The sequence below is a fragment of the Pagrus pagrus genome (assembly GCF_965226575.1).
Source record: "Pagrus pagrus genome assembly, chromosome: 12".
NCBI lineage: Eukaryota > Metazoa > Chordata > Actinopteri > Spariformes > Sparidae > Pagrus > Pagrus pagrus.
The window spans coordinates 11,658,303-11,671,235 of record NC_140196.1 but is presented as its reverse complement, the minus strand read 5'-3'; the positions used below and the strand labels follow the sequence as shown (position 1 = coordinate 11,671,235).

Genomic DNA, 12,933 nt, shown 5'->3' with positions numbered 1-12,933 from the left:
GACTTGGCTTCTCTACAGTGACTCTGTTGAGTCAAATTGTCTGAGGAGTCTGTGAAGAGAGGCGGCATCTTTTAATAAAAATATCAATATTTGGCGCCAGTGTATCAATAATGTATGGCAAGAGGAAGCGATACGATATGTAGCCATATCGCTAAGGTCTTGCCCCTATTTAACATCTTGTTAGCTTAATCCACAAACACACACACACAAAAACAAGTGTAAAATTGACATCTTACGGGTTTTGAAGAGAATGTCAGGCTCAATATAATTAACTTATAAATATTTAACAAATGCAACCGCAGCATGTCTGACCTTTCTGATAAGAGAGCAACGAAACATCCTACACGAATACCTCAAGATACCGAGACTCTGAGTAGAAGCAGCAGCTCCTTTATAGTCTTTATTCACCTGCAGATGACCTGTGATTGTCTGCAGATCCACCAGTTAATAGTACGAGTTAGGCTAATATCTTTCTCTTCATTAAAACTGCTCATTTAATCGGTGAATTAAGTGAGTCAATGACCTCTGGGCCGCTCTGTTCCCTGCAGAGGCTACTACATTGACTACACCAGAGACAAAAAGGAAGTGAAGAGGAGAGAGTGGCGGAGACACGAGTTTCACTACGACAACGTGTGCTGGGCCCTCCTCACACTCTTCACCGTCTCAACAGGAGAGGGATGGCCTCAGTAAGTGGATTTTCACTCAAGACATTGACTTTTTTGTAGGATTATTATGTACAAATATGCAATTCCCCCCTCCAGAAATGTAGTTTCGCAGATAAAAATGTAAGTAATTTTGGCTTTGATTGCCTAAAAAAGATAAATAATCTCTGTTTTCTCCAATTTTTTCTTCCCGCCAGGGTGCTGCAGCACTCTACCGATGTAACAGAGGAAAACATGGGGCCGAGTCGAGGGAACCGGATGGAGATGTCTGTTTTCTACGTGGTCTACTTTGTGGTCTTCCCGTTCTTCTTCGTCAACATCTTTGTGGCTTTGATCATCATCACCTTCCAGGAGCAGGGCGACAAGATGATTCAGGAGTGCAGTCTGGAGAAGAACGAGGTGTGGATCGATGAAGCACAGATGCATTCACAAATGTATTCATGTATTTAAAGCTCATCTTCAGCTCAATGTGTCTGTTTCTCCATCAGAGGGCTTGCATCGACTTTGCCATCAGCGCCAAGCCGATGACCCGCTACATGCCCCAGAACAGACAGACCTTCCAGTACAGACTGTGGCACTTTGTGGCGTCGCCCTCTTTTGAGTACACGGTGCTCATCATGATCGCTCTGAACACCGTGGTCCTCATGATGAAGGTAAAACAGGATTAATTTAACAGGAGTGGAACAGTAGATACTTTTAAAGCACGCTGTGTTTATCATGTTTGCATGGTGAGGTGCCGGTTATGTGGACACCGAGGTGGTGGCTCGCACCAACCAGGACTTGCAAGCTTTTACAAAACAACACTTTATGTAGGCCTGTATTAGTCTCTCTGTTTCTCTGCACAGCATGTGTAAATGTACAAATAGACAGTAGGGGGTAGAATGAGGGTAGTAGTTATTTGGTTTCGCATCAAATTGTACTCACTCATAGAGTCAATCAGCCATCTAAATACACCTGATTTTGTTTTTTTTAAAGAAAGTGGGGGGACAAAATCCAGTCCTGTCCCGTTCTATCCATAAAGTGGATCCTTTCTATCTATAAAGTAAATGTTGTCGAGGTTGTTAACCTCCTTGGAGGTGGTAACAATAAATACGTCCAAGAAAATATAGACAGACACTGTTATACAATACAATAAAACACTGTAAAACATGACGTACCAGATCATTCAGTTTGACTTTAAATGATCCAGCTCAGGATCCAGTTCCACGTGTCGATCTCCTGAAGATTCAAAAGCTAATGAGGATTTACGTGAAGGCACCTTAAAATTCCCTATAGATGCTCCACATGTTACTAAGCAGTGCAACCCTAAGGTCATGATTATGTCGGCATTTACAGATGACTTTAAAACAAGCAAATTTGATAAAATATTCAAAACTTAACATGTTTAATTTCTTAAGAACGTGGCAGTGATGTGATCTTACTGGCTTCTTGTTTAAAATTGTAATTGCTCTATTGTATATCATCATGAGAGGCGTTTGTGGATGTGGTATTTGCAGTAAAGTGATCAGTAATGATAGTTATATTTGTACATTTTTTGACTCGTCCTCTGTTCCTTCAGTACTACTCGGCCCCAGCAGCCTACGACACCGTCCTGAAACACCTCAACACGGCCTTCACTGTCCTCTTCTCCTTGGAGTGTATACTCAAGATCATGGCTTTTGGTTTAGTGGTGAGTATTAAACGGAAGAAGCGGGAAATCAAACCTAATTTAAATCACACTTAGCTCTGCTGATTTGCAGGAATTGTCTATATTCAGTCAAACGACTTCTTTTTTTTTTTTTGCTGCAGAACTACTTTCGAGATACTTGGAATATTTTTGATTTCATCACTGTTCTTGGCAGCATCACCGAGATAATTGTGGATTTACAGGTAAGTTACTGCCAAGACACCATTCATTTTTCACAATGTTGTGACCCTAAATGAAAATGACACAAATAGCCAGCTTCAAACGCAGTCATTTCTCTCTCCAAGTTTCCTGGTGTGTTACGATCCCTGCCTCCAGACACAACTTTAGTCATATTGTGATGAATTTCACCATCTGTGTTTTACATCCTGTCTCTCCCGTCTGTCTGCCGCTCTCGCTCTCCTTCCCTCCGTCTTGTGTCACCCTCTCTCCAACCGTCTGTGCGTCTGTCCTAGTCGGTGAACACCATCAACATGAGTTTCCTGAAGCTTTTCCGAGCGGCCAGGTTGATCAAGCTGCTGAGGCAGGGTTACACCATCCGTATACTGCTGTGGACCTTCGTGCAATCTTTCAAGGTCGGACATTTTGACGATCTTCTCTCTCGTCTTTTTGATTCCTAACACGAGAATGATGCCAGTATTTTTTCAGGCAATATGACAAATTAATATTCTTGCCTTCGTGACAAGTTTTAATAATGTGTCTTTGCTGTCTCTTCTCCAACAGGCTCTTCCTTACGTCTGTCTTCTCATTGCTATGCTTTTCTTCATATACGCCATAATTGGAATGCAGGTACCTTTCAAGATAAAACACAAATTACACAGTTAAAGTCTCCCTGTACGCCCTGATGAAAAACATTATAACATAATATTAAATTATGTTAAAATAGAATATATATATTATGATTATAATGAATATTAAGTATATTAAATCTTGAGTATACTTGCAGCCGGACTAGTCAGTACGCTTCAAGTGTGTAAATGATTAGTTGACGTGAAGTTATCTATTTGGGAACAATTGATTTTGTACTGAGTATATTTTATTTGTAATTAAATTGTAGAAAAGCACAATTTAGTTCATTTCTTGTACTTATATGTGTTGAAATTAAAAACAACTTCAAGTATACTTTAGGACACTTTAAGTACATGGTTGTGTATGTACTAATATCCAGTACATGCTTGTTTGTGTTTTAAGTATATTAAAATTTATTGTGAGTTTTCTTGCAAATATACAAGCCATATACCAGTAATATATTCTTACTGTAGGAATGGTATGCTCAGTTATACGTCTGGCTTATTCTAATTCCTAAAAAAACTTTTGCCATCCTCTTTTTCATGAATAAAATTGATGGATGTTTGCTTAAAAATAGCTGCATTATTGTAATTTGTATGAGCTTGTTCAGCTCACCAATTTCCTATATTTATTATATATTACATGAGATAATTAAAACCATTTTTTTGCATTGTTTAGTTTTGGATTAGCTGCTTTCTTTTATCTATTTATGCTTTTTTGACATTTTCTGAATGCATGGAGCCTGATTACTTCTATGTCAGATCCAATGAAATAAACCACAGTATTCATTTTACTGAAGTTACCTGTTTTCTGCAGGTGTTTGGAAACATCAAACTGAATGATGAGAGCCACATCAATCAACACAACAATTTTAAGACCTTTTTCAGCGCACTGATGCTGCTCTTCAGGTGGGTTCATCAAGGAATATCATTCAAGCCTGATGTCTTTAGTTTTCATTTTAATTAAATCTAATTTACAATACGATACGTTACGACATACTCTTTTCCTTGGACTCAAACGCTGTGCACATTTAGCAGCCTCCATATACCAGCCGTACATATCGTAATAAAACACAACCGCATCTTACACACATTGCACGTATATTTGAGATTTTTTGCAGAGTGGATCTTAATTTGACATCAGCTCTGTGCTTATGCTTGTTTAAACCACCAGGAGTGCGACAGGGGAGTCCTGGCAGGAGATTATGCTTTCATGTCTGTCAGGACAGGAGTGTGAACCGGACCCCTCCATCGCCCCCCTCACCACGTCTCCGGACCACTTGGGTGGCTGTGGGACCGACTTCGCTTACTGCTACTTCGTCTCATTCATCTTCTTCAGCTCCTTCCTGGTCAGGACTCGTCCAGATTAACACTCCGTTCATGTATTTGTCAGTATTTCTGCTGTCTTGCAAACCGCTTTTCATCTCATGTCTCTTTTTTTAGATGCTGAATCTGTTTGTGGCTGTGATCATGGATAACTTTGAGTACCTCACACGAGACTCCTCCATCCTCGGTCCTCATCACCTGGACGAGTTTGTTCGCATCTGGGGGGAGTACGATCGTCTGGCGTGGTGAGATCTTCTTGTTACTGCTGCATTTTTACATTTCTGAAGCCGATCTGATTTACATTCATGTTCTATCTTTATCCAGCAGAGGGCTGTCAAAGAGTGTGAAATGTTCATACACTTTTTCAGTGCACTGAGCTGTCATGTTTAGTAGAGCATCCAGAGTTCACTGTGCTAAAGCCAGCGTTTTTCTTTTGCGAGAAAAAGAAAATGTCCTAAATTTTTCAGATGTCAGATAACAAGTGGAAAAGCCAAGTAGCTGGTTGTCTTCGTCTATATTAGATCTGAATTTTATGCCAATGTTCACCAACCTCTCCCACTTCTGCTTCTGTTTCTCTCTTCACTTATCACCCCCTAATTTGCCTCTGAAGTGGTCGTATCCACTACACCGCCATGTATGAGATGTTAACGCACATGTCTCCTCCGCTGGGCCTGGGCAAAAAATGTCCTGCAAAGATCGCCTATAAGGTACTGAAAACATGAACACTTTTTTCCGAACACGAACGGGCTAGACTATCAAATGCAAGTTAAATCCTAATTAATATGAATCCATTATATTGACTACAGAAAAGAGAACTAGGAATGATAGCTAGAACTGGATTAAAGAGAACCAACAGACTATTTATCAAGTCAAGCGTACTAAAACTGAATCATTTAGTTAAAGTCAAAACTTTTCAGTTGGAGAATAATTTAAAAGATTAAAAAAATGTAAAGAGGCCAAATAACTGGATGATACTTACTTAATGTGTGATGTATATGTCTAATATTTCTGTGCATCTCAGAGGTTGGTGCTGATGAACATGCCCGTGGATGAGGATATGACCGTCCACTTCACCTCCACCCTGATGTCGCTCATCCGCACAGCTTTGGACATCAAAATAGCTCGAGGTCAGCGTCACCAATTAGCATGCAATGACTGTGATATGGCATCTAGGGCTGCAACTAATGATTGTTTTTAGTGAGTGTTTATCTGCTGATTATATTTGTTATAATCAATTAATTGTTTTGTCTATATAGTGTAAAACAAATGCTCGTCCAATCGATCCAAAAAGAAATTTCAGTTAGCTGTCATATAAGACAAACAAATGCAGGAAATCCTCACAGTTCAAAAACGTATTGTATTTTTGACTCACATTGTTTTAATGGCTTAAATATAAAATATTGCATTTGCCAAAGTTGCTGAATGTTGATTTTTGGTTCTTTTCAGGTGGTGAGGACCGTATCGGTCTGGACAGTGAACTGCAGAAAGAGATCAGTATCATTTGGCCTTATCTGCCACAGAAGACCTTGGACCTACTGGTACCTATCAACAAAGGTCTGAGTCTAACTATGAAAGAAATACTCAATGTCATGCTGACGGACGAGCAGTAGCAGCTAATGTAGAGCGTCTGCCCTCACAGATACGGACATGACAGTGGGGAAGATCTACGCCTCCATGATGATAATGGACTACTTCAAACAGAACAAAGCCAAGAAGCTCAGGCAACAACTTGAAGCTCAGGTCAGCTCTGCATCCTGCACCTAGAAACATCTAAACAATGTGATAATAATGAAACTGTAATGAAGCCGTCTGAACTGTATTTTTAATATGTTGTGTTTCCGTTTCTCTCATCTCAGAAGAGTAGCTTAATGTTCAAGCGTCTGGATGCCTCCACCCTCCCCGAGGACATACTTTCTAACACCCAGATGCCGATGATGGCCCACAGCGCCGGCTCGGCCCTGTGAGTCTGTGCGCATGTGCACATTTGTTATATTTGCGTCTCTGTTCATGTGTTTGTTTACTTGTTTGTCTCTGTCCCATTACAGGACCAGAGGAGGCTTTGTGGCGTTGAGCCCCATCTCACCCCAGGAACTATTTTTGCAGCCCATGAGCTCCGACAATGAAGCTAGTCAACAGCAGAATCCGGTGAGAAAGAGGACCAACATGAGCATAAAGCCATTAATACCATGGACAGGTCTCACAGCAGTGGTTCTTAGCCTTTTTTAACTTGCAACCCCTTAAAACAAAGCATGGTGGACTTGTCATACATAGGTTGTGTACGAGTTGTAACCAGTTAAATGAAACAGCACATTTGGGGGTCAAATTCAAAGAGTACACACAATTTTGATTTGATTTGATTTTGCTATGCAACCCCTAAAGTGCAACACACATCTGAGGTGTATCATCCAAACAAAAACATTTTCAAATGTTCAAAAAATAGCTAAAATAATCAACAGAATGTGAATAATATCAGTTTTGACATTATAATGTCAATGTACTATGTTGTAGTGATGTCTGTTGAAGTTAGCATGCTAACCAGCTAGCCCATCCTGGCCCAGACCTCCTGTGCTAGCAGTGAAATCACTATCACTCTCCTAGTCCCTGAGCTCCAAGTCCGAACTACTAGCTGCTACACAGCTAACTGAGCTAACTAGCTAAGAGCAGGTACAGTTAGCAGCAGTTAGCAGTAACTATGGTGATTTGCATTCTCCTCTTTGTTTTGAGTATGAATGGCGGTGACCAGTTCTTACATATTGCACCTTTAACCCTGATTACAAGTCAGGTAAAGCAATATTTTAGTGGTTTTTAGGAATGTACTGGTGCAGAAACAAGTCTGGGACAAAATCACTTTTCAATATCAAGCTTAAAAACTTCAAACAGCTATCAACATGTTAAAACACACTGAGCAAGAAACTACAACACATCTCCTTTGTAGCATCCATGATGTCTCCCTGACATAAAGAGCGGAAGAACAACTTCCTGACTCAGGAACTGGAACTGAAGAGCATGTGCACGCAGGGTCAGATTTTAAAAATGAATTGTTATGAATAATAAGCACTAGCCGAGTACTGAGGACCAGTTTCTGCAATTAGAAAAACGACGCTGCGGGTGTGAAAACAGCCGTAGCAAGAAAACAACAGCCTGAATATCAAAAAGATCCCTCTGTCTCTTTCTCAGCCACAAACACGATACATATGTGCTTTGGTAGAAACACCGTCAGTATGAAAATGCATGCAGTGCAACAAAAACATATTTCTGCTCCTATATCAGCCGATCCATCATTGGATATGTGGATGAAGGCTCAGTGATGAGTGAATACACTTCAAATATGAAGTGCAGCTTGCACCAGGCGCAGTACACACTCACAGACATAATCTCCACTGTAACTTCTACCCTCTGATAAAACATACCATGAGGAAAAAATTCTCCCTTCTCTCTGAAGTATTTTATGATAAAATAATCATTTTGTTCATTCAAATTCCCATATTTCTCCAAACATTCATACCTTTCTTCCTTTCTGTTATCACAACCTCATTCTGGATCTGTACAGTGTGTAAAAACCCTGCAGATCTGGTCAACAATACACTAAATACAGTTTATTAGTGTTGTGACGTTCACACCTCATTCTTCTCAGGGTGACAGAGAGATAAATGGAAAGTAGGCTACTGAGAAAAAGACGATGTGTGTTGCCCTTTAGGGTTACAGTAGGTTTCCAACAACTGTTTTCACATATTTCCACTCGTAACTCTTACAAACTTTTTATTTAAAGCTATTTATTGATGTGTTTAACCTCGCACAAAAACGCTCTGAACATGTTTTAATGGATGCCGTTGCTATAACTTCTCTCCGTGCCTTGCAGAGCACGGCATCGCTGCTCTCTGTGTCCCTGTCTTTTAGTCCTGTGGAGGTCGGAATAGCAAAGACAGATTGTCAAACTGTCGATGTTCTGCTCTGTCCTTACTGTCTGGTTTTACTGGTCTGCGTGCTCGTAGAATGATATGAAATTACTCAGAAATTAGTGTTTGGTCTTGCAAAGGAATGTGTTCGGCCCCGTAGGCGGATGTTGTGTGGCTCTGTTCGTGTAGCTAATAAGACCTGAACGTGCATGACTGAATGTACCTCGAAGCTGAACTATAATTCCCATTTTTCCCTGTGAACTGTTTGTTTCTTGTCTACTCTTCTCCTCCGCTCTTTGCTCCTCTTCTATCCTCCTTGAAGTCAGTTTTCCTGTTTCTGGTTGTTAATCTGTTCGTTTTATTTGGCTGGAATGGCTTCTGATTGGATGGCGATGGTGATGGCTTTAAATAAACGACCCTCAGTGATGAGTTTGCTCACCTGAACTGGACCTCTGTATGTATATAGAGGCAGTCCTGGCGGGGACGAGCCTGATTGGTGCTCTGTCTATCCTTGCCCTCCTCTTTTGTTTCTGTACTCACCTAGGTGGGCGAGTGCAGTTTGGGGATTGAAGCCCCACTGGAGCTTCCACTAGGGAGGGGCCTGTGTGTGCGGGCCTCTTCCATGCCCCGTCTGGCTGTAGAGTTGCAGGTACACACTTCTTCCATGACACGGCCTCTGTGCTGGATCTCCAGGACGTCAGTGGTTGCATGGGCTCTGATGCCAAAGTGCCTTGCTCTCTACGTGCACGAGAAGTAAAATCAGTCGAGTTTTGGCCTGTGTTTTGCTCCTTTCGGAGTCTGATTGAGGGGATGTGATCTTTGAATGCTGATGCCTTCTCACCTTCATCTCTCTATCTACAGACTAGAGGAAACTAAACCTAACAAGTCTTTGAGGATGCACTGTTTTATTGCACTGACTAAAGCATGACAACTCTCTGAAAACGTCCACTTGTTTCTCAATTAAATATTCTGAGTCTAATTACAGATTGGTTAATGTGTTCTTTGTGTATGTACTTTGTGCCGTTTTTGTTGGTGTGTGTTTTCACACTAAAAGCAGGCGGAGGTTGCCAGTGGCTCCATGAAGCGTTCGGTCTCCACCATCGCGGATCAGCGGGTGAACGGTCTTTGGCAGGAGGAGAAAAGCCCTGAGCGCCTTTATCGACCTCGTCACAAAAGCTACAAAGCTGCTGGTTAGTCCTGCTCACATGTTGTTATCACACCAGATTGTGTGGATGAAGTGTGAAGCGATTGTCTTTTCTCTCACCATTTGCAAACACAGATCACTGGTGTTAAAATACAGGCAAAAGTTAGCATTAGCCACCTCTCCTGAACATCTTCCCTCTAGTTTCTCGGTCTGAGCGTGGGGAGCGTGGCCGGTCCAAGGAGCGCTGTCATCTCCTCTCTCCAGACGCCTCCCGTTGTAACTCGGAGGAGAGAAGCTTGCAGCCCTCTCGATCCTCCAGCACAGAGAGAGCGCACCCCCAAGATAAACAGGTAGGTCGGACAAACTCTGTCCAAATGAGTGATTCAGGGATTTTAGGAGCAACAAAACAAAAATCAACAAATTAACACTTTAAAGTCTGTGAAATTAAAGGTAAGTTCAACTTTATATTTCAATTCAACCCTAAAGTTGAAGGTTTAGATTGGAGATAAAACATTTACAAGGCAGTTTGGTCATGTCTGTTTTGTGTTTTTATCTCTCACAAGCCTCACAACATTGTGGAAGTGTGATGCTAAATTGCTGGGAAGACCCTTTAAGTTTTGACATTCCTGTGTTACCATTTTTGTCTTGATTCCCGTCTCCAGGGCAACAGCTCGGACAGTCCGGTGCCCTCCACCTCAGAGTCCAGCACTCCCAGTGCCCGACGACCTTCATCACAGACCCCGACCCGCTCTCGCCCTCACATCTCCTACTCCCCGCTTGTGTGTCGCACGCACCCCTCCGTCGGCGAAGACGAGGACGAGCGGGGCAGCCCAGAGACTGTGAGACGGGGCCAGTCCAGCTGGGAAACCCAGGAGGGGGATGAACGCGAAAGGGGCAACGAGGCCCTACACCCGTCCCCACCTCGACGCTATCCCTCTGAGCCGTTCCTCGCCTCCCAAGAGGACGACCACAGCCCAGACCCCTCCGGTCCCATGGAGACGTTGACCTTTGAGGCGGCTGTGGCCTGCAGCCTGGGACGCGCAAACACCATCAGCTCGGCTCGCCCGCGCTTGCGGACTGGCTGGCAGGTCCCCAACGGACATTTTCGAAAGCGCCTGGCGCAGACAACCTCCGTTGCGGGCTGCGATCCTCTCAGCGACACAGAGGAGGACGACAGGTGCTAGGGACAAGAGGCACAGCATGAGGGAGGTGTTAGAGGACTCTGTGTGCAGAGTCGAGGTCAATGTGACTCTTTTTGCATCAGTGCTCCGAGGCCACGAGCCCTCCGGATGTTTGGTAAAATGTGAACCCAAAATGAACGAAACAAAAAGAACAATACTTCCTGAAACTGTAGTTGCCAATTCACACAGAACACTGACAATAAATAAGGTCTATTTCCTGACTTGTACTTGATGATAGAGAGTAATAATAACACATCTCAAATAGTCGCGGGATGCAGAAAATAAATGAATGGATCAAAATTATGTCATTTGTGTCAACAGGTATTTTCATTTCTGAAGATGTTTCTAAATGATTCAGTGTTGCTCTTAGCGGTATTTATCTGTGGGGTGTGTGAATATGTAACTACATTTTCTTAGAAATTAATTGTTTTGTAAATACATTGTGACCATCAAACCATCGCCATCTCTTAGACCAGATCAATACAGGAAGCCATCACGAAGAGGCGATCTGATACTTTACCAGACAATGTGGATACTAATAAGTGTCACTCAATAATGCTGGATTTTTTTACAGTATGAATGAATGTGCAGGGGGAAAAACTGCCTGATTTTCCCCGTCATCTTTCTTTTTGGTATTGAACATATTAAGTTGTCAGATATGAATTCAGTAATAGAATAATATAGAAAAGATGCTTCTTTGTTAATTCACCCTGCGTTATTGTTGAATCATGCCTCCAACAAACCTCAGACCTTTAAATTAACCTTCAAAACTGTTATTTTTTTGCAGTCTACACCCTTTAAATGAGACTTTTCCAACAATCACGTTTAATTTTGAGGATTGTTGGATGGTTAATTTTACAAAGAAGTTATATGAAAACATCACAACCTTTCATCTATTTTCACCTTTTTCTTCCTTGTGAATATCGTATGAACCACTGCAGACGATGACTGTGGAAACCCTGCAGACGCAACCATGACACATCTGCTTCACAAATTAACATTACTCTATTACTTACTAATAATGTACAGAGGAATTATGCTGTTTGTAACATTTAGAGAAAAGAAATAATAAACAGTATCAGCTGACGAGCTTTAAAGGTAAAGGAATCTTTGGAAATGTTCATTTTAAGGTTTGTGTTTTTGTTTTCTTTGCCTAAACAAGGCCGATTCTGTGAAACTCACTTAACCAAAAACATGGAGATTTGTATCATAAGTTCCTGGAATGCAAATACTTTGTGGGTTTTTATGTGTACAATAGCTGTATATACAAATAAAGGTGTCCTCAAGTTGCCACTGTTATTGGATGTCTTTTTATTTTATTTTACACAGTGTTTGGAAAACATCAAAAACCACATTAAATACATTTTGAAACTGACAGTTTGTGCTGTTATTAAGATTTATTTTCATGATATACTATTCTTATTAGTTATTAACACCTTTGTCATGGTGGTTAGTGATCAAGGTATATTTTCAGTGTTGTATTGTAATAATAGTGTTAAACAAAAGAAATTTAAGGTACTTTTACAGCTTACATGAGAATAAAAAAAGCAGGTCTTTTACAGCTATGGTTCATCCACACAGGTGTTTTTTCCCTTATTGTGCCTGATTAGACCTGTGTGGGAGTATGCAGACTGTAGACTAAACATTTAATTTGTTGTTGTAAGAAAAGCACAGGCGTTACTAATAACATTAACGATGTCTCTGTTCATTTCAAGCCACGACAGTGTTAAAGTGATCCAGCCAGAGTGATTCTGTGCGGGTGTGCAGGGCTTTTAATCTAATTTTAAAGACTTTACTAAAAGTCAAGATCATAACATTTACAGTGAGATCGATCTTTGGGGCCTTGCAATGAAAATACTTTAGTAAAGTGTAATTCACAAATTGCTGCGGCAATAAACAGACAGGCAATAAGGAAGGAGAAAAGATAAACATTTAGTTAAATAAAATGAATTAATCTAAATATATGATATAGTTTATAATGCTAAAGTTAAGTATGACATAAAACATATAAATACCATAATGTGATAACAAAAAAACATTACAAGGTGGAGCACCAGAGAACCACAGGAGGCTACATATACTGTGCAGTCTGACGGTACACATTCAAAACACAATATTACATCGTTGATGGATTTAAATTGTGTTTATAGTGTTGAAAATGACATTAAAAATCTGACCCAAAGTGTACACTTCAAGAAAGTAAGAGAATCTGGCTGATCTTTTACAAAATAGACGCATGAAATAAAAAAACT

The 12,933-nt window shown here is 41.0% G+C and overlaps 1 protein-coding gene across 1 annotated transcript in view; it reads left to right on the top strand.

The window, feature by feature from the left end:
* Nucleotides 1-11,972, top strand: part of cacna1eb (calcium channel, voltage-dependent, R type, alpha 1E subunit b) — a 66,081-nt gene extending 54,109 nt beyond the window's left edge. Inside the window, exons 29-48 of the mRNA XM_084369047.1 lie at nucleotides 549-686; nucleotides 860-1,061; nucleotides 1,151-1,315; nucleotides 2,221-2,331; nucleotides 2,451-2,531; nucleotides 2,802-2,921; nucleotides 3,070-3,135; nucleotides 3,952-4,043; nucleotides 4,309-4,483; nucleotides 4,578-4,705; nucleotides 5,071-5,167; nucleotides 5,482-5,587; nucleotides 5,907-6,014; nucleotides 6,100-6,200; nucleotides 6,317-6,420; nucleotides 6,506-6,605; nucleotides 8,901-9,005; nucleotides 9,411-9,546; nucleotides 9,702-9,850; nucleotides 10,163-11,972. Coding sequence (XP_084225173.1) covers nucleotides 549-686; nucleotides 860-1,061; nucleotides 1,151-1,315; nucleotides 2,221-2,331; nucleotides 2,451-2,531; nucleotides 2,802-2,921; nucleotides 3,070-3,135; nucleotides 3,952-4,043; nucleotides 4,309-4,483; nucleotides 4,578-4,705; nucleotides 5,071-5,167; nucleotides 5,482-5,587; nucleotides 5,907-6,014; nucleotides 6,100-6,200; nucleotides 6,317-6,420; nucleotides 6,506-6,605; nucleotides 8,901-9,005; nucleotides 9,411-9,546; nucleotides 9,702-9,850; nucleotides 10,163-10,684 — 2,806 coding nt within the window. The 3' untranslated portion in view covers nucleotides 10,685-11,972. The remainder of the gene's footprint in view (nucleotides 1-548; nucleotides 687-859; nucleotides 1,062-1,150; nucleotides 1,316-2,220; nucleotides 2,332-2,450; nucleotides 2,532-2,801; nucleotides 2,922-3,069; nucleotides 3,136-3,951; nucleotides 4,044-4,308; nucleotides 4,484-4,577; nucleotides 4,706-5,070; nucleotides 5,168-5,481; nucleotides 5,588-5,906; nucleotides 6,015-6,099; nucleotides 6,201-6,316; nucleotides 6,421-6,505; nucleotides 6,606-8,900; nucleotides 9,006-9,410; nucleotides 9,547-9,701; nucleotides 9,851-10,162) is intronic.
* Nucleotides 11,973-12,933: the final 961 nt, after the last annotated feature.